This window comes from Ambystoma mexicanum, chromosome 3q (assembly GCF_040938575.1).
Source record: "Ambystoma mexicanum isolate Mex_15411 chromosome 3q, UKY_AmexF1_1, whole genome shotgun sequence".
In the NCBI taxonomy this organism is placed as follows: Eukaryota; Metazoa; Chordata; class Amphibia; order Caudata; family Ambystomatidae; genus Ambystoma; species Ambystoma mexicanum.
In genome coordinates this window covers 965,387,337-965,409,830 of record NC_090926.1, presented here as the reverse complement: position 1 = coordinate 965,409,830, position 22,494 = coordinate 965,387,337, and the positions used below count along the sequence as shown (strand labels likewise).

At 51.5% G+C, this 22,494-nt stretch overlaps 2 protein-coding genes across 4 annotated transcripts in view; one reads left to right on the top strand and one right to left on the bottom strand.

Annotated features, from left to right (window-relative positions):
* COG1 (component of oligomeric golgi complex 1) overlaps nt 1–22,494 on the bottom strand; it is a 311,531-nt gene that overhangs the window by 201,546 nt on the left and 87,491 nt on the right. The window lies entirely within an intron of this gene.
* LOC138582652 (RNA-binding protein 25-like) lies at nt 14,876–22,000 on the top strand. The gene is made up of 3 exons (XM_069654118.1): nt 14,876–15,925; nt 16,454–16,591; nt 21,977–22,000. The coding sequence occupies exons 1-3, from the start codon at nt 14,876–14,878 to the stop codon at nt 21,998–22,000; spliced, it is 1,212 nt and encodes a 403-aa protein (XP_069510219.1).

Sequence of the window (22,494 nt, the reverse complement as noted above, 5' to 3'; positions counted from 1 at the left end):
TGATAATGTGGTGACATGGACAGAGAAGCCAGGCATATCTTAGGAGGGAGAGAGGGCTGCAGCTTGGTACAAAGAAATTGTAGCATATATATGGTCCAAAGAAACACTGACACAGTGTATTTAAATACAAGCAGACCAATATAAATCTTGGGTAAGTACTATAACATCATATACACAATCATAAAAACCAACGGAATACGTATGGTATTCAAACCAAGGTATAACCTTATTCAGAGGAGCAAGAAGCAAGTCAAGGTGAGCCAAACCTAAGGTTATACATTTAGGATAGTAATATACTATTCTTGGGGAACAAGACCAGGTTAGATACATTTAAAATACAATTAGTATTTCAAGGGTGGTAGACCTTGTCAGTCATGCAGTGACACTCAGTTATGAAATCACATAATAAACCAACCCTGTTACAAGTGTACACCTTGCAACATAACTTATTAGAACTCTGTTTAGAGCTAGTAAAACAACTCATACTTTCTGAAGGGGCCTTAAGCTACTTAATGACAAATATGAACACCCAATAACTATTTTAGAATGCACTAAGCAAATCAGGGAAGGCAAAACCCTATTACACTTTAACCCCTTTAGTGCCAAGGAAGGGATACCTCGTCCTTTTTAGCACTTCACTTTGTGTGATCGCACACAAGTGTAATCCAAACCCTGGGCTATGTGAGGAGGAGGTTCCTCCTCATGGCCCGCCGGTTGGATTTCCTTCAGTTTCACGTCCGAATGCGTTTAGCACGCCGACATGAAACAAAGTACACTTCACCGCGGCAGCCATTTTCGGCTGCCCCAGTCAAAAGAGAAGGCGAGTTCCCTTCTTTCCCTCCCTCGATCTGTGGCATTCTTGTGTCGTTCAGATCGAGGGAGGTGTCGGAAAGGGGAGACTCTTCCCCTTTCCAACGACACCTTCTTTGAAGTATTGCTGGGCACAGAACGGACACGGATCGCTTGACCCGCGCCCTTCAATGCCATTATACCATCAGGGATCTGTTCGTGAAGTGGGGGGTGTTAGGGAGAATTCGCAGAAATGGGCTAATTCCCTCCACCTTAGAGACCCCCTGCAACTTTGCTGGATTTTGAGGACTTGATTTTTTTTTTTTTGCCTAGAGTGTGTGTCCCTTTTTTCCACGCTCAAGTATTTTTAATGTGATTTTGTACACTATTTCTTTTGGTTATGATATGACAGGAAATGATAGGTTATTTATAACGCTCTTAATAATAATAATAATAATAATAATAATAATAATAATACTCTTAATACCCAAAGGTTTTGAAACGCGGACCCTGAGATCGAGACTGTGTTGCTCTGTGTCGTCTTGCTTCCAAGGCGAGTACATTGCTGCTGAGTTACCCTCCGGACACAAACTCCATAGGCATCTTCTACATTGGATCACACAGCACCTTCAGTGCAGTGGCCAGGGAAGTCTTTCAGATTTCCCAAAGGTTTGAATACTTTCCCTGGGATAAACAACTGTTTCCCAGAGTAGTAAAGTGAAATTTTATTTACTTACATTTGTAACCTTCTATCTTACAATGGGGTGCTGGAGGGGTTACCTAGTATCCCCTTTGTCTAGCTTCTGTAACAGTATGTTACCCTTTTCTCACTGAATGGCTGGTGGCAGTGGTCTCGTTTTTACTACCATGATGTGCATTTACCGCGGGCTGTGTTCGCAGCTGCAGTAAAGCACCCAAGGGTGCCATTTTTGTCAAAATGGCCTGTCTTCTTTTTTCGCCATTTCTTTATGGAAAGATCCTTCTTGGAATTTACTCTGGGCGCCAAACCAGGTTTGGTCCCATTGTTCGCTTTGCCTTTGGCGGGATTCATGAGTGAAGCCGCCTCTGCCTCCAGGGTGTCTGGCATAGGCAGGAAGTGAGGGAGGTGCCCAAAACTCCCTGTGCTTAGTCTCCTGGGAGACCCAAATGAACTCTGTACTTATTGGCCGGCTGACTGTCCGGCAAGGACAGCCACCTTGCTGGGTGACTGACAGCTGGGCTGGAATGAATGGGAGAGAACTGAATAAAAGGCGAGGCTTTTGGCTTGGAAGGCAGAGTCGACCACTGGACGAAGGAACCAAAGAAGAACTTGAAGAGGACGCCTGCTGAAACTCCTGGACCGTTGGTTTCTCCGGTGAAGCCCTGCTGCAGTGCCAAAAGGCCAAGTTTGCATCGACAGAGAAGCCCCTGCGAGGACGACTTCTCCCCTTGAGTTGGTGGGAACAATCAACTCCAAAGTAAGCCATCTGGATATCCATCTCGGAGCTGGATGAATTTCCACAGAGTTGCTGCTGGAAACCGTATAACCAGGGAGAGGATCACCAGATTGTGTGCGTTGCTTTTAAGCTGGCCAAGAGCTCCAGGAAGATCCTCCGGACACCCAGGAAGCAGAACTGACCGAGCCTTAGCCCCCCTCAACAGAGTGTGGGACTCCAGAAGCAAGTAAAGTTCATCTCGGACTGCCAGGAACCGCAGTGTTGCTATTTGCTGTAGATGCGAGGAGCTGAAACACTGAACAGCCACTGAAAGTGAAGTTTGCCGGTTGCAGGTTTTGACCGTCCCAGTGCATTGCAGGAGCCCCCCAACGTCATCCCTCTTGTCCCCACGACTGAGGCCCAGGAACAGTGAGACCTGCAGAGCTGCACAGGAACAGGAGTCATCTGCTGCATCTTTCCTTCATCTTGTAGAGTTGCTTGCATCTTCTACTACTCACAAGTCGAATCAGCTTGTTGCCCTACATTTGATTCTTTTTTCTCCAGATGTGCTTCATCCTATATAAGACTTTTGCCCATTGACTTTGGCCTAGCCTATTGTACTCAACGACTCTTTCTGGAGGGATCCCAAAGTATTTGCCTGCTTAAGAATGTTCTAGATAATCTTTTCCTTTGACTTATTCCTATACGATTCTAAATGCAACAGTGATATATCAATGTCCCCAACAAACTAGCAATTGAAGTAACCTGAGAGTGTAGGTAGTGTCTGTGGGCCATCCCAAAAGGGTATCTACTGATTTAGAGATATTAAGAGCGTGTATTTCATGAAGTGTATTTGAGTGTTACTATTATATTGCTCCTCTAAAGAAGGCTTATTCTAAGAGACTGATAAATTAATAATTGTTTATTCAAGAAACCTTGAGTGTAAGAGTTTATTTGAATACTTGAAACTGTAAATCTCTGTGAACTCCACTACAGCTCACATTGACCCCACTTGAGAGAAGTCTGGCTGCTCAACACGCTACCAAAACGGTGTAGTACAAGCTTATACCAAAGGTTGGGTTTCCTATACCTGTAGTCAGAGTTGTTTGTAGAGTTCCCATGAAAACTTTGACTAACGGAGGGTTGAGGGGGCCGCTTTCAATGTAAGCTGCCCTTGGTCCCTGACCCCCAAAGCATGGGGCAGCACGTTTTGCCCCCCCTGGGGGCAGATGGGTACACTCATGTTCCCATCTGCACCTAGCGAAGGGTGGGGGTGGGACACTAAACCACCAGTGATCTTTCACGCTGCATCCAGCCAAGTAAGAGCTCCCTGTGCCATATCTGTGAACTTGCCTTATTTTGTGTGTGCGCTTGGGTGATTTTGGTAATTTAGCATGCTGGTGCTTCACGACGCGGCCTCCTTCACTTCCTGGTGCTAGTGCCCGCCTTCCAGCCCTCCCATCTGCGCTGTGATTGGTTGAGAGGCCCGGTGCTCTAAGAGAGTCTATCCCCTAGTCTGTCCTCGCGGAGGAACTTTCAAGCCGCAGCCAGCCAAGTAAGAGCTGCCTGTGCCATATCTGTGAACTTGCCGCATTTTGTGTGTGTATGTGTGTGTGTTTGGGTGATTTTGGTAGCTTCCAGCCCTCCCATCTCCCCTGATAGGTCGTGCTGCCACTCTGAACCAACTTCCCTTGGCAGCCCCCTACCCGGCAGCCCCGGTGGCTAAGGGCCCTAAGGCAAAGGGCGGCTCCCTATTGTGTCTGTGGGTGTCAGCAGGTGAAGCCAGTGGCCAGCCGTCAACCATCAGCGACTAGTACGGTAGGAGTGGATACCGACCTTCCCTTCACTAGAATAATGGTGCTGTCTGCAGTATATTACACTGATTGTTAAAGTTTTTAAAATTGCATTATGAAACCTAGGCCTTTCCTCCACCTTACAGGACTCTCAGACTTTGGCGCGTTTTCTTCAGTATCTATATGACACTGTGATAGTAGTTCCATTCTGTGGTCTACATCTTAGCTAAGCATTCATCTAGCAACTGTCTACCATTGTCTGAGTGTCTATTGTCTTGTTCAATTGCCTACTATTGTCTCATCTATCCCAGTCTCGTCTGCTTGCGCCCCTCCCTGCGTCCTTCCCTAGTGTTCTCCCCGCCCCTTGCCCCCCTTTACTCTTCTCTCCTATCACCACCTACTCTATGGTGCTCTCTGTCTTTCCTATCTTTTCTAACTGTTTCTCTATTACTATCCTTTTCTCCTCACTGAATCTGGTAGGAAAACGTTTAAAAAGGATATCCTGGTCTCCAACTCAGGCCTCCCCATCGCTGACACCTATACCAGTGCCGCCTCTAGGCAAACCCTCACCGACATCCTCTGTCGTTCCCTCGTCAGACCTATGGACTTTTCATAATGTCTATGCGCTTTATCCATTCTCTTCTTCTCCCATTAATGGTGGCACGCAGTGGGAGGCCCTCTTCGCCTCCTTCCACTCCTCTGAAGTCATCATGAATGTTTACTTGAATGGCACCGTCTTGGTCCAAGGCCCTCAGGCCAATCTTCTCCTCTTTGATAGATGCTTCCGGCGCCTCATCAATTTCCTTCCCTCTCCTGCTGTCCCCCCTCTTCCCTCCACGGCTTCCTTGCCTCCTCCTGCTGTCTTTGGCTACCTTTCCCTCTCCTCCTTGTATTTGCATTTATTTTATTAATATAGCGCAACAGGCCCAAGGGCATCCGGGCGCATCACTTAGTTTCAGGCATAGTACAGAACAGTGTAGTGAGTACAGACAATGCATTTGAACAGAACATACAGGTTATACAGGAAATATACAAATGTACAGAAACAGGTTATAACTGTAAGCCATTAACTCTATTGTTATGACACTGGGGCCCACAGGAGCAGAGTCACGGCAAGAATTGGGCAGACAACCAGGCTTTGGCTTTGCGCTGATGGCTGGGAAGGAGGATTCAGCTCTAAGGGGATTAGGTAGCAAATTCCATAGCTTCGCTGCTAGGACTGGGAAGCTACGTCCACCAGATCTCTGGAGGGTGAAACGTGGGATAGTGAGGCAGTTGGTTTGGGCACTTCCGAGTGGTCTCGCAGTGGTATGTAGTGTGAATCTGCTGGCTAGGTAGCTAGGGGCTTGGTTGGTGAGGCTTGTGTGCGAGCGCAAGTGCTTTAAGAGAGACTCTTTGGGAGACTGAGAGCCAGCGAAGACTGTCTGGAGTCAGAGATGTGGAGGTTCCTGAGAATGTTTAGAGCCGCTTTAATGGCATTATTTTGGATGATTTGTAGTTTAATATTACATTGGTTGGTACCCAAATAGAGGGCATGGTAATAATCAGTTTTAGATAGGACCAAGGTCCTGGCTAGAGTAGTGCAGTTGGCTGGTGAAAGGAATGGGCGGCATGCTGTGATACGATGCAGCCGATGATACTGCATTAGTTTGCCTGGATAATGAGAGAGTGGAAGTCGATGTAGATTCCAAGCGTTTTTGTCCCTTAGCCACTTTGATGGTGTTACCATCAATGGTGAAGGATTTGAACGATGAATCTAGTTTACTGAGTCTTTGGTGGGAGCCAAGGATGATGAGCTCAGTCTTTTCATCATTCAAACACAATTCATGCTGGGCCATCCAGGCCTGGATGACTTGATAAATCGTGTTGATGGCTAGAGAATCGGTTTTGTGGTCACCTGAAATGGGGATAAGTATCTGCGCGTCATCGGCGCAGTTGGTACAAGTGACACCCAGATAATCCAAGATGTCAAAAAGGGGTTTTGTAAACACATTGTAGAGTGCCGGGGACACACATGATCCTTGAAGGACTGCACAAGTGACTGGTGTGGGTTCAGCCGTGGCAGTGGGGGAGAAGACCCTCATGGATCTATTATCCAAGAAAGAGGTAATCCAGGCTGTGGCTTTGTCCGAGAAGTGGGTGTCAGTTTTAAGGTGACGGCATAGGATGTGGTGATTTACTAAATGGAAGGCCGCAGAGAGATCTAAGAGGAGTAGGAGGGCCAGTTTACCCTCATCTTTTAGGTCTTCAATCTGAGTTTTAAGGTCCAAGAGAGCAGTTTCTGTATCGTATTGCTTACGGAAACCAGATTGCCTCAGTCCCAGGAGATTATTGGTTTCCAAATAATCTTGGATCTGCAAGTATGCAGCATGATCAAGAATTTTTAAGAGGAACGGAACCGTGATGATTGGTCTGTAGTTGGTAGGTATGTTAGCGTCCAATGTGGGTTTTTTCAGGAGAGGAATAACCCAGGAATCCTTGAAGTTGTCCGGGACAATCCCAGAGCTAAATGAGGAGTTTATGAGTGTGGATAATGGACCAGGTCGTCTGTATATGATGTGGAGTGTAATAGTCCGGTTAGGGGTGATGGCTAGCTTAGCTGCGAGTAATTCGGCTGAGGTGATTTGGCATGGAGCGGTGAGGCGGAGATTGATCAAGGTTTTGTGAATAATGGCAACGTCGCCTCCTTTAGTATGATCAGTGTTACGGACACTTCTAATAATAGTGTAGCCTTCAGGGATAGCTAGGGATAGAAGAGGTCCTGAGGCTGCGTGGAACCTGGTTTCAGTAACGGCTATGAAGTCCAGGTCGTGAGTTGTGATGAGGTCAGCCATGTCAAGTGCGTGAGCCGTGAGTGACCTAGTGTTGATCAGTGCAGCCTTAAGGCGTGTTGTGGGGCTATGAGGTTGGGAACTTGAATCAGGAGTGATGTCCAATATGGGTGTGGGTGGTGGTGGTGGGCATAGGCTGTGGACTCGAAGCAAGATGGTTTGGTCGGCAAGTTGGTGTTAGTAGGACGGTGGGAGATGTGGGCGAGTCTGGATCCTAGTCTAAGATTCCTCACAGGGACAGTGCAAGGTTGGTTAGGAGTGGGTTTCATGGAAAAGTGATCGAGCCAAAGGGACGGCGAGTTGAGGTAGGGGTTGGCAGGAAGGTAAACTGTAGTCGGCGGGGTAAGGTGTTGCTGCTGTGTGCTACACAAAGTGCCACTACGGCAGGGCACGAGTGAGGTGGGATGCATGTTTGGTACAAATTGTGATGCACAGTAGGATGAGGAATGGACGTGTGGGCAGGTCAGTAGTGAGGCTGCAGAAGGGGTGTTATGACAGAATAAGAGTGGTCTCAGCAATGCTGATATTTTAAAGGTGAGACATAGTGCAAGGGGAGTACAGACAATGGAGGAACTCTGGGCGAGCATAGTAGCAGGTATATAGGGATGCCAGAGTCAAGCCTGCAGTCGATAGGTGAGTGGTGCTGCGTAAGTAAATTAGCTAGGGCGGACAGTGAGGAGGGCAACCTGTGTGGTAGGTCAACTAGCAGTTATCCAAGGTAGCCGGAGGAGTAAACAGCACAGGGAACATCCAGGGTAGAGCAAGAGGGCAGCCTAAGCGCAGTATGGGATGAAGAGGCTGGGCATGGATCACGGAGCATACATGCAAAATAGGACAGTGTGCGTCCTCTTCTACAGGGCATCTCTCTCTCTCTCTTCTCTCCCCCCCCCTCTTTAGCTACCTCTATGACTATATCCCTGGCCTTGGGCAGCTGACTCCCATGAGGGATGAACGCCCCCGCCCCCCCCCCCCCACCAAGCCCAGCACTGGCTCCCGGGAGGCCCGGGACATTCCCCATCCTTTCCCGGAGGGAGAAGCAGTAACGCAGGCCAGCCAGAATACCAGGATGGTTGGGGGATCATGTACGAGGCATTGGGCACCCATCCCCGCATGTGGGTTGACCATCCCCAAGTGCAGCAGCAGTCCCAGTGAGCCCTGGCAGGGTCCCCCCTCCCTTCCCAGAGGTAATTTCTGTAACGCATCCCAGCCAGACCTCCAGGATGGTCGGGGTTGATGTCCCTGGCCTTGGGCACCCGTCTCCCATGTGGGTCGACCATCCGCAAGCCCAACCTGGAGCTCTGGCTGGGCTGCGTTACAGCCTTTCACTTCAGGGAAGAATGGGGACCCTGCCGGAACTGCCACATGGGGACGGTCAACTCACATGGGAGACAGCCACCCAAGTCCAGGGACACTACCCCCAACAAGTCCTGGAGCTCTGGCTCTGCTGCGTTACAGTATTTCCCTTGGGGAAGCGATGGGGACCCCGCTGGGGCTCCCTGGGACACTCGGGGAACAGATGGGGACCCTGCTGGGGCTCTGTGGGACTGCCGTTGGACTTGGGGACGATCAGCACTTTCTTTTCCACCCAGGTAGCTGCACCCACACAGGTGAGGTACTGTTTTCATCCGGACACCTGTGGGAATTTAGGAAGGTAGGAGATGTGTTGGCAGCGCGTTTCAGTAGTTTCCAGGTGGGAAATGTCTGATAATTGAGGATTTTTCCCCAAATTGAGGACTTTGCCAGGGCTTGTGCGTAATATATTTTGGGGCGATCGCGGAAGTCAGAGCTCTGTGGATTCCCATGGGTGTCTTCTTTTCGGAAATGCATGGGGTTCCCCATTTTCCTTGGTGGCTGCGACAACCCATGCCCAAATCTGTAGATTGGCTCCCCAAACACTTTGGGGGATAGCAGTGGTTTAGCCTTTTCCCTTTGCGCCTAGGTAGGTGCGCCCACACATGTGAGGTACCATTTTCGTCGGGACACCTGTGGAAACGCGGGAAGGTAGAACAGGTGTTTTTGCAGGCATGTTTCAATGGGTTGGCGATGGGAAATGTCTGAAAATGAGGCCCCCCCCCCAAATTTCAGACTTTGCTGGGGCTCGTGGGTAATAAATTCTGGAGCGATTTGCACAAGTTAGAACTCCTGTAGATTCCTATGGATGTCTTTATTTCGGAAATGCATGGGGTTCCCTGTTTTCCTTGGTGGCTGCGGCACCCCAGGCCCAAATCTGTAGGTTGTCCACAAGAGCAAATTCCTGCAAAATCTGCTCTGCAGAAAGACTTGGGGTTACCAGTGGTTTAGCCTTTTCCCTTTGCGCCTAGGTAGGTGCACCCACACATGTGAGGTACTGTTGTCGTCAGGACACCTGTGAGAACGCAGCAAGGTAGTACATTTGTTGTGTTGACTTAGTTTGCATGACGTTTTCATACATTTGCTGCTGAACTTTGTCACACAACCCTTTCATTTCCCAAATGGGACCTACATTTAGTCGCTGCTTTAGGCACTATATGCTTTTGTAACCTGCACAAGTCACCTACCCTTCAAAAGGTCTGCCTGTGCCCTTTCAAAAAATGTATGCTTACCATTCTTCACCACATTTGTTTTCCTTATTTACACAAGCTAAGTATGTCTGTTTAGGCCGTAAGCATAAACATCCTGTGTACCATGGCTCAGTTATTGGCTTGTGTTATTGTTTGTTTTGTGAAACATTACGAAAAATGTCTGATTTCCTAACTGGAAGTCAGGGCAATAACTTTTTTCCTGTAATTTTCCAATTTTTCCTCAAACTATGGACATTTTTCCTGCATAGTTGTTGCATGACCTGCGCAAATCACCCCTTCCTAAACCTGGAATTTGGTCTACTTTTCAGAAATGTATGCCTTTCTGTCTTCCTATTCAGCTTTCCTACCCTCCTCTTCCATTCCGTCCACGCATGTCATATTGGCAGTTAACGGGTTAAGAAAGACACAATGACCAGGTAAGCAATTGATCTATTGGTACAAAACTATGCGCCATCTAATAGCTAGGTATATCTAGTATACTTTTAAGAAGTGTATAGTACAGTTTCTAAGAGAAGTAAGAACTTGATGAAACTATTTTAGAATAGTACCAAAGCAATTCAGGGAAGCACAACCCAGGATGACAAGTTTAGAAGAGCAGCAGCTATTCAAGGTGAGTAAGGCCTATATACTTTTAAGAGGTGCTACAAGCAACTCAATGACCTTTTTAGATGTGTATAAAGCAGACCAGGGAAAGCAACACCCAATGCCACAAGGTTATTTAAGGCAGGTAAACCTTATTGGTAAGCATTTACACTCATTCAGTTAAGCAATGATAAAACAGTACCAACTCTGATTACTTTTTAGAAGTGCGGAAATCCCATTCAAAGTTAGTAAAGCAATGTATATACTTTTATTTTGAGGGGCAAAATGCAACTCAAAGGTATTCATAAACTTAATGACACTTTGCAACTTCTTCTCTTACAGAGATACAGTTATCACACCAACTTATTTAGCAAGTAAGTACTTTCACACTTGTTATACTTTCAAGGCAGAGTCCTTTTCTTATCCAGTCGTTCCCTTGTCTATTGCAGGAGTTCTCTCAGAGGCAGAAGAGGGACCCTAGTGGTCTAGGTGCCAGCTGTAGGCAGGTTGAGATAGGGGTCAGTTGCAGGAAAGTCAAAGTTCTATAGCATCTCTTCTTCCATAAGGAAGTGTTCACTTTCAGAGTTAAAGGGTTCAGGGACTTCTGAGAAGGCACCCTATATGCGTTCCAGCATTAGGCCTGGGCAAGTGGTATGGGCAAACTCCCAACCACACAAATCACCCACTCAGTCTCACAGGACAGGATGCACACCAGATTTAAGGTAAACATTACCCAAGCCCACACAGTACCTTAGGAGAAAAGATGAGCTTCGTAGTGGATGCCTTGGTGATTCTTGGTCTGGAGACGAACTGGACACTGGATGGGAGCATGCAGCAATAGTAGTGAGAGGAGGCTACCAGCAAAGGTTACTTCACAGAATCGCACAGCTCTGTGGATTTGGCACCTTGTTACAGCAGCCAGATGAAGAACGAATATCGCCGGTCAGATTCTTTTCACTCTATTGGTCCGGCACTCTGGTAGGGAAACTGAATTCAGTACGGCCGCCGGTAGACTCCTATACGAGCATGGCAGGCCTCCATCTAGCTAATTCTGTGGATTATCCACCCAACAAGTGCATGGTGCCCCTCCCCAAACTCAACAAATGACTAAGCACCAGTTCTAACTTATCTTACATGCTTTGAAAATGACCGCTTTGGGTCGAAACACATGTCGGCTACAGTCATAAAACACCTAACAATTCTCAGTTTTCTTCGCATTATTAGAGAGAACATACTCTCATCGATTTCTTAATACCTGGCGCGTCTGAGCAGGGTCTCCACCCTACTCCGGCTTTAGGGATTCGAATCATGTCTCTGGTGGTCCGACAGGATTCCAAAGTTTCAGCTACATTACAACCAATGCCACCAGCCATTCACGTAAACTTGCAAATGTTACATGTAAGTGAGAAAGGGACACATTGTAGACCCCCCCAGCACTCCACATAAGGTGGGGTGCGCTGGTTCACCATATAAAAAACAGTAAAGAGGGCGAGCGCCAGAGAGAGAGAAAGGGCGAGGGAGAGGGCAAGGGAGAAAGAGAGAGAGAAAGAGAGAGAGAAAAAGAGAGAGAGAGAAAGAGAGAGAGAGAAAGAGAGAGAGAGAGAAAGAGAGAGAGAGAGAAAGAGAGAGAGAGAGAAAGAGAGAGAGAGAAAGAGAGAGAGAGAGAAAGAGAAAGAGAGAGAGAAAGAGAAAGAGAGAGAGAAAGAGAGGGCGAGGGAGAGAAAGAGAGAGGGCGAGGGAGAGAAAGAGAGAGGGCGAGGGAGAGAAAGAGAGAGGGCAAGGGAGAGAAAGAGAGAGGGCGAGGGAGAGAAAGAGAGCGAGGGAGAGAAAGAGAGAGAGAGGGCGAGGGAGAGAAAGAGAGACAGGGCGAGTAAGAGAGAGGGCGAGAAAGAGGTCAAGAAAGAGAGAAAGAGGTCAAGAAAGAGAGAGAGGGGGCGAGAAAGAAAGAGGGGGGCGAGAAAGAGAGAGGGGGGGGCGAGAAAGAGAGAGGGGGGGGCGAGAAAGAGAGAGGGGGGGCGAGAAAGAGGCCGAGAAAGAGAGAGGGGGCGAGAAAGAGCGAGAGGGGGGCGAGAAAGAGAGGGGGGCGAGAAAGAGAGAGAGGGGGGCGAGAAAGAGAGAGAGGGGGGCGAGAAAGAGAGAGAGGGGGGCGAGAAAGAGAGAGAGGGGGCGAGAAAGAGAGAGAGGGGGGCGAGAAAGAGAGAGAGGGGGGCGAGAAAGAGAGAGAGGGGGGCGAGAAAGAGAGAGAGGGGGGCGAGAAAGAGAGAGAGGGGGGCGAGAAAGAGAGGGAGGCGAGAAAGAGAGAGAGGGGGGCGAGAGAAAGAGAGGGGGGGCGAGAAAGAGAGGGGGTGAGAAAGTGAGAGGGGGCGAGAAAGAAAGAGGGGGCGAGAAAGAAAGAGGGGGCGAGAAAGAAAGAGGGGGCGAGAAAGAGAGAGGGGGCGAGAAAGAGAGGGGGCGAGAAAGAGAGAGGGGGCGAGAAAGAGAGAGGGGGCGAGAAAGAGAGAGGGGGCGAGAAAGAGAGTGGGCGAGAAAGAGAGAGAGGGGGCGAGAAAGAGAGAGAGGGGGCGAGAAAGAGAGAGAGGGGGGCGAGAAAGAGAGAGAGGGGGGCGAGAAAGAGAGAGAGGGGGGCGAGAAAGAGGGGGCGAGAAAGAGGGAGAGAGGGGGGGCGAGAAAGAGGGAGAGAGGGGCGAGAAAGAGAGAGGGGGCGAGAAAGAGAGAGGGGGCGAGAAAGAGAGAGGGGGCGAGAAAGAGAGAGGGGGCGAGAAAGAGAGAGGGGGCGAGAAAGAGAGGGGGCGAGAAGGAGAGAGGGGGCGAGAAAGAGAGAGGGGGCGAGAAAGAGAGAGGGGGCGAGAAAGAGAGAGGGGGCGAGAAAGAGAGAGGGGGGGCGAGAAAGAGAGAGGGGGGCGAGAAAGAGGGGGCGAGAAAGAGGGAGAGAGAGGGGGGGCGAGAAAGAGGGAGAGAGGGGGCGAGAAATAGGGAGAGAGGGGGCGAGAAAGAGGGAGAGAGAGGGGGCGAGAAAGAGGGAGAGAGAGGGGGCGAGAAAGAGGGAGAGAGGGGGCGAGAAAGAGGGAGAGGGCGAGGGCAAGAAAGAGAGAGAGGGCGAGGGCAAGAAAGAGAGAGAGGGCGAGGGCAAGAAAGAGAGAGAGGGCGAGGGCAAGAAAGAGAGAGAGAGGGCGAGGGCAAGAAAGAGAGAGCACAAGAAAGAGGGCGAGGGCAAGAAAGAGAGGGCGAGGGCAAGAAAGAGAGGGCGAGGGCAAGAAAGAGAGAGAGGGCGAGGGCAAGAAAGAGAGAGGGCGAGGGCAAGAAAGAGAGAGGGCGAGGGCAAGAAAGAGGGCGAGGGCAAGAAAGAGAGGGCGAGGGCAAGAAAGAGGGCGAGGGCAAGAAAGAGAGGGCGAGGGCAAGAAAGAGAGGGCGAGGGCAAGAAAGAGAGGGCGAGGGCAAGAAAGAGAGGGCGAGGGCAAGAAAGAGAGGGCGAGGGCAAGAAAGAGGGCGAGGGCAAGAAAGAGAGGGCGAGGGCAAGAAAGAGAGGGCGAGGGCAAGAAAGAGAGGGCGAGGGCAAGAAAGAGGGCGAGGGCAAGAAAGAGAGGGCGAGGGCAAGAAAGAGAGGGCGAGGGCAAGAAAGAGGGCGAGGGCAAGAAAGAGAGGGCGAGGGCAAGAAAGAGGGAGGGCGAGGACAAGAAAGAGAGAGGGCAAGGGCGAGAAAGAGAGAGGGCGAGAAAGAGAGAGAGGGCGAGAAAGAGAGAGGGCGAGAAAGAGAGGGCGAGAAAGAGAGAGGGCGAGAAAGAGAGAGGGCGAGAAAGAGAGAGGGCGAGAAAGAGAGGAGAGAGAGGGCGAGAAAGAGAGAGGGCGAGAAAGAGAGAGAGGGCGAGAAAGAGAGAGAGGGCGAGAAAGAGAGAGAGGGCGAGAAAGAGAGAGGGCGAGAAAGAGGGCGAGAAAGAGAGAGGGCGAGAAAGAGAGAGGGCGAGAAAGAGAGAGAGGGCGAGAAAGAGGGCGAGAAAGAGAGAGGGCGAGAAAGAGAGAGAGGGCGAGAAAGAGAGAGGGCGAGAAAGAGAGAGGGCGAGAAAGAGAGGGCGAGGGCGAGAAAGAGGGCGAGAAAGAGCGAGAAAGAGAGGGCGCAAGAGAGAGGGGGCAAGAGAGAGAGAGGGCGAGAAAGAGAGGGCGAGAAAGAGACAGGGCGAGAAAGAGGGAGGAGGCGAGAGAGAAAGGGCGAGAAAGAAGGCGAGAAAGGGCGAGAAAGAGAGGGCGAGAAAGAGAGGGCGAGGGCGAGAAAGAGAGGGCGAGGGCGAGAAAGAGGGCGAGGGCAAGAAAGAGGGCAAGAAAGAGAGGGCGAGGGCAAGAAAGAGGGCGAGGGCGAGAAAGAGGGCGAGGGCGAGGGCGAGAAAGAGGGCGAGGGCGAGAAAGAGAGGGCGAGGGCGAGAAAGGGCGAGGGCGAGAAAGAGAGAGGGCGAGAAAGAGAGAGGGCGAGAAAGAGAGGGCGAGGGCGAGAAAGAGGGCGAGGGCGAGAAAGAGGGCGAGGGCGAGAAAGAGGGCGAGGGCGAGAAAGAGGGCGAGGGCGAGAAAGAGGGCGAGAAAGAGGGCGAGGGCGAGAAAGAGGGCGAGAAAGAGGGCGAGGGCGAGAAAGAGGGCGAGAAAGAGGGCGAGGGCGAGAAAGAGGGCGAGAAAGAGGGCGAGGGCGAGAAAGAGGGCGAGGGCGAGAAAGAGGGCGAGGGCGAGAAAGAGGGCGAGGGCGAGAAAGAGGGCGAGAAAGAGGGCGAGAAAGAGAGGGCGAGAAAGAGGGCGAGAAAGAGGGCGAGGGCGAGAAAGAGGGCGAGAAAGAGGGCGAGGGCGAGAAAGAGGGCGAGGGCGAGAAAGAGGGCGAGAAAGAGGGCGAGGGCGAGAAAGAGAGAGAAGGCGAGAAAGAGAAAGAGATGGCGAGGAAGAGGGCGAGGGCGAGAAAGAGAGAAGGCGAGAAAGAGGGCGAGGGCAAGAAAGAGGGCGAGGAAGAGAGGGCGAGAAAGAGTGCGAGGGTGAGAAAGAGGGCGAGGGCGAGAGCGAGGGCGAGAAAGAGGGCGAGAAAGAGGGCGAGAAAGAGGGCGAGAAAGAGAGGGCGAGGGCGAGAAAGAGGGCGAGAAAGAGAGGGCGAGAGCGAGGGCGAGAAAGAGGGCGAGAAAGAGAGGGCGAGGGAGAGAAAGAGGGCGAGAAAGAGAGGGCGAGAGCGAGAAAGAGAGGCGAGAAAGAGGGCGAGAGCGAGAAAGAGAGGGCGAGAAAGAGAGGGCGAGAAAGAGTGCGAGGGTGAGAAAGAGGGCGAGGGTGAGAAAGAGGGCGAGGGTGAGAAAGAGGGCGAGGGTGAGAAAGAGGGTGAGAAAGAGGGCGAGGGCGAGAAAGAGGGCGAGAAAGAGGGCGAGAGCGAGGGCGAGAAAGAGAAGGCGAGGGCAAGAAAGAGAAGGCGAGGGCAAGAAAGAGAGGGCGAGGGCAAGAAAGAGAGGGCGAGGGCAAGAAAGAGAGGGCGAGGGCAAGAAAGAGAGGGCGAGGGCAAGAAAGAGAGGGCGAGGGCAAGAAAGAGAGGGCGAGGGCAAGAAAGAGAGGGCGAGGGCAAGAAAGAGAGGGCGAGGGCAAGAAAGAGAGGGCGAGGGCAAGAAAGAGAGGGCGAGGGCAAGAAAGAGAGGGCGAGGGCAAGAAAGAGAGGGCGAGGGCGAGAAAGAGAGGGCGAGAAAGAGCGAGAAAGAGAGGGCGCAAGAGAGAGGGGGCAAGAGAGAGAGAGGGCGAGAAAGAGAGGGCGAGAAAGAGACAGGGCGAGAAAGAGGGAGGAGGCGAGAGAGAAAGGGCGAGAAAGAAGGCGAGAAAGGGCGAGAAAGAGAGAGGGCGAGAAAGAGGGCGAGGGCGAGAAAGAGGGCGAGGGCAAGAAAGAGGGCGAGAAAGAGGGCGAGGGCGAGAAAGAGGGCGAGGGCAAGAAAGAGGGCGAGAAAGAGAGGGCGAGGGCAAGAAAGAGAGGGCGAGAAAGAGGGCGAGGGCGAGAAAGAGAGAGGGCGAGAAAGAGAGAGGGCGAGAAAGAGAGGGCGAGGGCGAGAAAGAGGGCGAGGGCGAGAAAGAGGGCGAGGGCGAGAAAGAGGGCGAGGGCGAGAAAGAGGGCGAGAAAGAGGGCGAGGGCGAGAAAGAGGGCGAGGGCGAGAAAGAGGGCGAGGGCGAGAAAGAGGGCGAGGGCGAGAAAGAGGGCGAGAAAGAGGGCGAGGGCGAGAAAGAGGGCGAGGGCGAGAAAGAGGGCGAGGGCGAGAAAGAGGGCGAGGGCGAGAAAGAGGGCGAGGGCGAGAAAGAGGGCGAGAAAGAGAGGGCGAGAAAGAGAGGGCGAGAAAGAGAGGGCGAGAAAGAGAGGGCGAGAAAGAGAGGGCGAGAAAGAGAGGGCGAGAAAGAGGGCGAGAAAGAGAGGGCGAGAAAGAGAGGGCGAGAAAGAGGGCGAGGGCGAGAAAGAGGGCGAGAAAGAGGGCGAGAAAGAGGGCGAGGGCGAGAAAGAGGGCGAGAAAGAGGGCGAGGGCGAGAAAGAGAGAGAAGGCGAGGGCGAGAAAGAGATGGCGAGAAAGAGGGCGAGGGCGAGAAAGAGAGAAGGCGAGAAAGAGGGCGAGGGCAAGAAAGAGGGCGAGGAAGAGAGGGCGAGAAAGAGGGCGAGGGCGAGAAAGAGAGAGAAGGCGAGGGCGAGAAAGAGATGGCGAGAAAGAGGGCGAGAAAGAGGGCGAGGGCGAGAAAGAGGGCGAGGGCGAGAAAGAGGGCGAGGGCGAGAAAGAGGGCGAGGGCGAGAAAGAGAGAAGGCGAGGGCGAGAAAGAGATGGCGAGAAAGAGGGCGAGGGCGAGAAAGAGAGAAGGCGAGAAAGAGGGCGAGGGCAAGAAAGAGGGCGAGGGCAAGAAAGAGAGGGCGAGGGCAAGAAAGAGAGGGCGAGGGAGAGAAAGAGAGAGGGCAAGGGAGAGAAAGAGAGGGCAAGGGAGAGAAAGAGAGGGCAAGGGAGAGAAAGAGAGGGCAAGGGAGAGAAAGAGAGAGGGCAAGGGAGAGAAAGAGAGAGGGCAAGGGAGAGAAAGAGAGAGGGCAAGGGAGAGAAAGAGAGAGGGCAAGGGAGAGAAAGAGAGGGCAAGGGGGAGAAAGAGAGGGCAAGGGGGAGAAAGAGAGGGCAAGGGGGAGAAAGAGAGGGCAAGGGGGAGAAAGAGAGGGCAAGGGGGAGAAAGAGAGGGCAAGGGAGAGAAAGAGAGAGGGCAAGGGAGAGAAAGAGAGAGGGCAAGGAAGAGAAAGAGAGAGGGCAAGGAAGAGAAAGAGAGAGGGCAAGGAAGAGAAAGAGAGGGCAAGGGAGAGAAAGAGAGGGCAAGGGAGAGAAAGAGAGAGCGAGGGAGAGAAAGAGAGAGCGAGGGAGAGAAAGAGAGAGCGAGGGAGAGAAAGAGAGAGCGAGGGAGAGAAAGAGAGACAGGGCGAGGGAGAGAAAGAGAGACAGGGCGAGGGAGAGAAAGAGAGACAGGGCGAGAAAGAGGGGGCGAGAAAGAGGGCGAGGGCGAGAAAGAGGGGGCGAGGGCGAGAAAGAGGGCGAGGCCGAGAAAGAGGGCGAGGGCGAGAAAGAGGGCGAGGGCGAGAAAGAGGGCGAGAAAGAGAGGGTGAGGGCGAGAAAGAGGGCGAGGGCGAGAAAGAGAGGGCGAGGGCAAGAAAGAGAGGGCAAGAAAGAGAGGGCGAGGGCAAGAAAGAGAGGGCGAGGGCAAGAAAGAGAGGGCGAGGGCAAGAAAGAGAGGGCGAGGGCAAGAAAGAGAGGGCGAGGGCAAGAAAGAGAGGGCGAGGGCAAGAAAGAGAGGGCGAGGGCAAGAGAGGGCGAGGGCAAGAAAGAGAGGGCGAGGGCAAGAAAGAGGGCGAGGGCAAGAAAGAGAGGGCGAGGGCAAGAAAGAGAGGGCGAGGGCAAGAAAGAGAGGGCGAGGGCAAGAAAGAGAGGGCGAGGGCGAGAAAGAGAGGGCGAGGGCGAGAAAGAGGGCGAGGGCGAGAAAGAGAGGGCGAGGGAGAGAAAGAGAGGGCGAGGGCGAGAAAGAGGGCGAGGGAGAGAAAGAGGGCGAGGGAGAGAAAGAGGGCGAGGGAGAGAAAGAGGGCGAGGGAGAGAAAGAGGGCGAGGGAGAGAAAGAGAGGGCGAGAGCAAGAAAGAGAGAGAGGGCGAGGGCAAGAAAGAGAGATAGGGCGAGGGCAAGAAAGAGAGAGAGGGCGAGGGCAAGAAAGAGAGAGAGGGCGAGGGCAAGAAAGAGAGAGAGGGCGAGGGCAAGAAAGAGAGAGAGGGCGAGGGCAAGAAAGAGAGAGGGCGAGGGCAAGAAAGAGAGAGGGCGAGGGCAAGAAAGAGAGAGGGCGAGGGCAAGAAAGAGAGAGGGCGAGGGCAAGAAAGAGAGAGGGCGAGGGCAAGAAAGAGAGAGGGCGAGGGCAAGAAAGAGAGAGGGCGAGGGCAAGAAAGAGAGAGGGCGAGGGCAAGAAAGAGAGGGCGAGGGCAAGAAAGAGAGAGGGCGAGGGCAAGAAAGAGAGAGGGCGAGGGCAAGAAAGAGAGAGAGGGCGAGGGCAAGAAAGAGAGAGAGGGCGAGGGCAAGAAAGAGAGAGAGGGCGAGGGCAAGAAAGAGAGACTGAGGGCGAGAAAGAGGGAGAGGGCGAGAAAGAGAGAGGGCCAGAAAGAGGGCGAGGGCGAGAAAGAGGGAGGGCGAGGGCAAGAAAGAGGGAGGGCAAGAGGGAGGGCGAGGGCAAGAGGGAGGGCGAGAAAGATTGGACGAGAAAGGGCGAGAAAGAGGGCGACAAAGAGAGAGGGCGACAAAGAGAGAGAGGGCGAGGGCCAGGGCGAGAAAGAGGGCGAGTTGCAGGAAAGTCAAAGTTCCATGGCATATCTTCTTCCATAAGGAAGTGTTCACTTTCAGAGTTAAAGGGTTCAGGGACTTCTGAGAAGGCACCCTATATGCGTACCAACATTAGGTCTGGGCAAGTGGTATGGGCAAACTCCCAACCACACAAATCACCCACTCAGCCTCACAGGATGCACACCAGATTTAAGGTAAGCATTACCCAAGCCCACACAGTACCTTAGTAGAAAAGAAGAGCTTTGTAGTGGATGCCTTGGTGATTCTTGGTCTGGAGACGAACTGGACACTGGATGGGAGCTTGCAGCAACCGTCGTGAGAGGAGGCTACCAGCAAAGGTTACTTCACAGATTCTCACAGCTCTGTGGATTTGGCACCTTGGTACAGCAGCCAGATGAAGAACGAATATCGCTGGTCAGATTCTTTTCACTCTATTGGTCCAGCACTCTGGTAGGGAAACTGAATTCAGTACTGCCGCCGGTAGACTCCTATACGAGCACGGCAGGCCTCATCTAGCTAATTCTGTGGATTATCCACCCAACAAGTGCATGGTGCCCCTGCCCGAACTCTTACATGCTTTGAAAATGACTGCTTTGGGTCGAAACACATGTCGGCTACAGTCATAAAACGCCTAACAATTCTCAGTATTCTTCGCATTATTAGAGAGAACATACTCTCATCGATTTTTCAGTACCTGGCGCGTCTGAGCAGGGTCTCCACCCTACTCCGGCTTTAGGGATTCGAATCATGTCTCTGGTGGTCCGACAGGATTCCAAAGTTTCAGCTACATTAAAACCACTGCCACCAGCCATTCAAGTAAACTTGCAAATGTTGCATGTAAGTGAGAAAGGGGACACATTGTAGACCCCCCAGCACTCCACATAAGGTGGGGTGCGCTGGTTCACCATACAAAAAAAACAGTAAAGAGGGCGAGGGCGAGCGCGAGAGAGAGAGAGAAAGAGAGAGGGCGAGAAAGAGAGAGAGGGCGAGGGTGATGTTGAGAAAGAGAGGGCGAGAAAGAGAGAGGGCGAGAAATACCTGGGTGACGCAGCCCGCTCTTGCCCAGTGGTTACGCAAATGCTGGCCCAATTTAGAGCGTATAGCGGACAGCGAGTCAACTGGGGGAAGTCTGTCCTTTTCCTTTTCCCGGCCAAAAGGTGGAGAACACGCTATACCACCAGACTGCCCGTACTGTGTTGAGCGTGAATGTTTCCGCTACTTAGCCACTCAGAGTATATTTCCCGTAACCTACACCCGATCACCGACCAGTTCTCCAACGATGTCCGATATTGGATGCTTCCCCCCCTGACGATGCTGGGCAGAGCAGCCTTGTTTAAAATGCTGGCATTGCCACGCTTCTTGTATATTTTCCAAAATGCACCACTCTGGATTCCCAACTCAGAGTTTCACCGAATAGACAGTCTCCTTAGAAAACTCATAGGGCGTGGGGGACATATGATTTGGTACACTACAGAGGTCAATATGGGAAGGGGGCATAGGCCTGCCACACCTCCAGTCATATTATCCGGCGAGTCAATGTCAGTGGTTAACAACATGTTTCATGGTAACCAGGAGCGGTCTCACATTAGAGCTGAAACACTGGGGCGGCAAAGTAGGTCACCATTAGCAATCCTCCATCAACCCCTCACTAAACCACCCCCACAGATGATGGCAACACATACCACTATAGTATGGAGGAAGGCACACAAACACATTGGATGGGGACATAGGGTAACCCAGATGCAGCCCCTATGGAACAACAGCAACCTGGTTTAAATGAACAAACTGCCGACATGGCCGCGATGGGTAGAAGCCCAGATCACAGTGGTCGGAGATGCTCTCACTGAGGGTAAACTCACCCCATTTGAGACGCTCCAGCAGAAATACGGACTCCCACAAACAGAATACTATCATTACAGACAAATCACCCATGCACTGCGCAGAAACTTACCCTCACTTGCGGATACGCCTCAATGTACTCCCCTAGAGCGCAATCTCTTGGTAGAATGAGTGCCCAACAAAGTCACATCCACTCTATGCAATGCTATAACGGCCTTTGCTACCCCGGAACTTGCCAATCTTAAACAGAAGTGGGAAGTAGATGTGGGCAGTATTGACCCAGAAGACTGGATCTTGGCCCTATTGCATCCACGAGCGGTAGCAATTGCCTCTAAAATCCACCTGATACAATTTAAGATATTGCATAGGGTGTATTAACCCAGGGTCGCACTGCGCCGATGGGACCGAGCTCCCAACTTGAACTGTCTGCGATGCCAAGAGGGGGAAGGCACTTTCATACACATCCTGTGGGAATGCCCCCGGATTCGGAGGTTCTGGCAACAACGATGCAATAAACTGACAGACACTGGGGAAAGAGGTACCAATGGACCCTAAACTACTGTTGTTGGACATCCCTGACGAAAACATCACCAATAAGTGGGAAACACTGTTTCTATCCATGGCAGTTGGTCTGATTAAACGCAATATTGCATAACTATGGGGCTCACCAGAGAGCCCGGTACTGGCCCAATGGATTGCAGATGTTGACATATGTGTTGCAGCGGAACACCGAATGTACACAGCTCACGGTTGTCCCACGAAGGCCATGAAAATGTGGGGCAAATGGGAGAAGGGAGTTCATAGGGACAACCAGAGGTGTTACAGTAAAGGGAAGGGAAGGGCGAACTGATTTGATCTGATTTGGTTTGTCTTCCGTTACTTTATGTACACCGATGATCTTTTGATTGACATGACAAACAATTGGAGGAAAGTGTATGTCGGTTTGGTTTATGTATGTTTATGAAATAATAAAAAGATTTACACAAAAAAAAGAAATGTTATACACAGACACTACCCAGATAATTTGACCTAAACCTTAATTATGCTATGTCATACGCTAGCATAATTATATACATATGGTGAAAAATTCAAGTGGCAAGCTACTAGCAGGGATCAAAATTAATATTTGATAAGCAGGAGCTGAAAGCAACTCCTGGGTACCCAGCATTAACCGGTGACCAGGTGCTACCACGGGGTGACCAGGTGCTACCACGGGGTAACCAGGAGCTAGTACATAGCGTTCCTCAAATCCAACTTCCGCATAAGATGCAAACATATCTCTTTGTCCATTATTTATGACAGCTTATGCTTTAAATGTTGCATAGATGTGTCCTAATGCTTAATTACAGATTGTCACAAAGGCACAGAGTTAAATCCACATAGCTGTGGTATCAGTTAGCCTGGGGAGCCAAATGTAGTTCCTGGTAGCTGCTGCCATCAAGCTAACCAGGCTCTTCAAGGCCACAAGCAGGAGGTAAATAGCTCTCAGTTCACCTCAATTTCGAACCCTGTACTAGCCAGGCATAAAGTGTTACCCGGCCCCTTAGTTCTCCTTATGCACACAGCACACCATTTCTTACTTGCCAACAGTCAATTCTAACTCGCCAATAGCGAGTACAAATTTTGAAGCATGACACTGAACACATTCGCCAATGTACAAATCATTATCAGGAATGGGGCACTGCTGCTTGCACTTAATTCTCTGTGTTGGGAGAATTGGGTATTGCGGTGGTCTGTGCTGTACAGGTTTACATGTTAACAGAACTTACACTATCGCTGCTCCTGCTATCCCAGTTGTTCAAGGGAAAAAACAAAATCCCGACTACTTGTAGAGTTCAAACTGATGTTTACAGACATATCAGTTTAG

Excerpts from the sequence above, each read along its gene's own strand:
- LOC138582652 (XM_069654118.1), top strand. The coding sequence starts at position 14,876 with ATGGCGAGGAAGAGGGCGAGGGCGAGAAAGAGAGAAGGCGAGAAAGAG. Across the intron at positions 15,926-16,453 it reads GCGAGAAAGAGAGGGCGAGG|GAGGGCGAGAAAGAGGGCGA; the intron begins GCAAGAAAGAGA and ends GAGGGCGAGAAA. Across the intron at positions 16,592-21,976 it reads AAGAGGGCGAGGAAGAGAGG|ATTGTCACAAAGGCACAGAG; the intron begins GCGAGAAAGAGG and ends GCTTAATTACAG.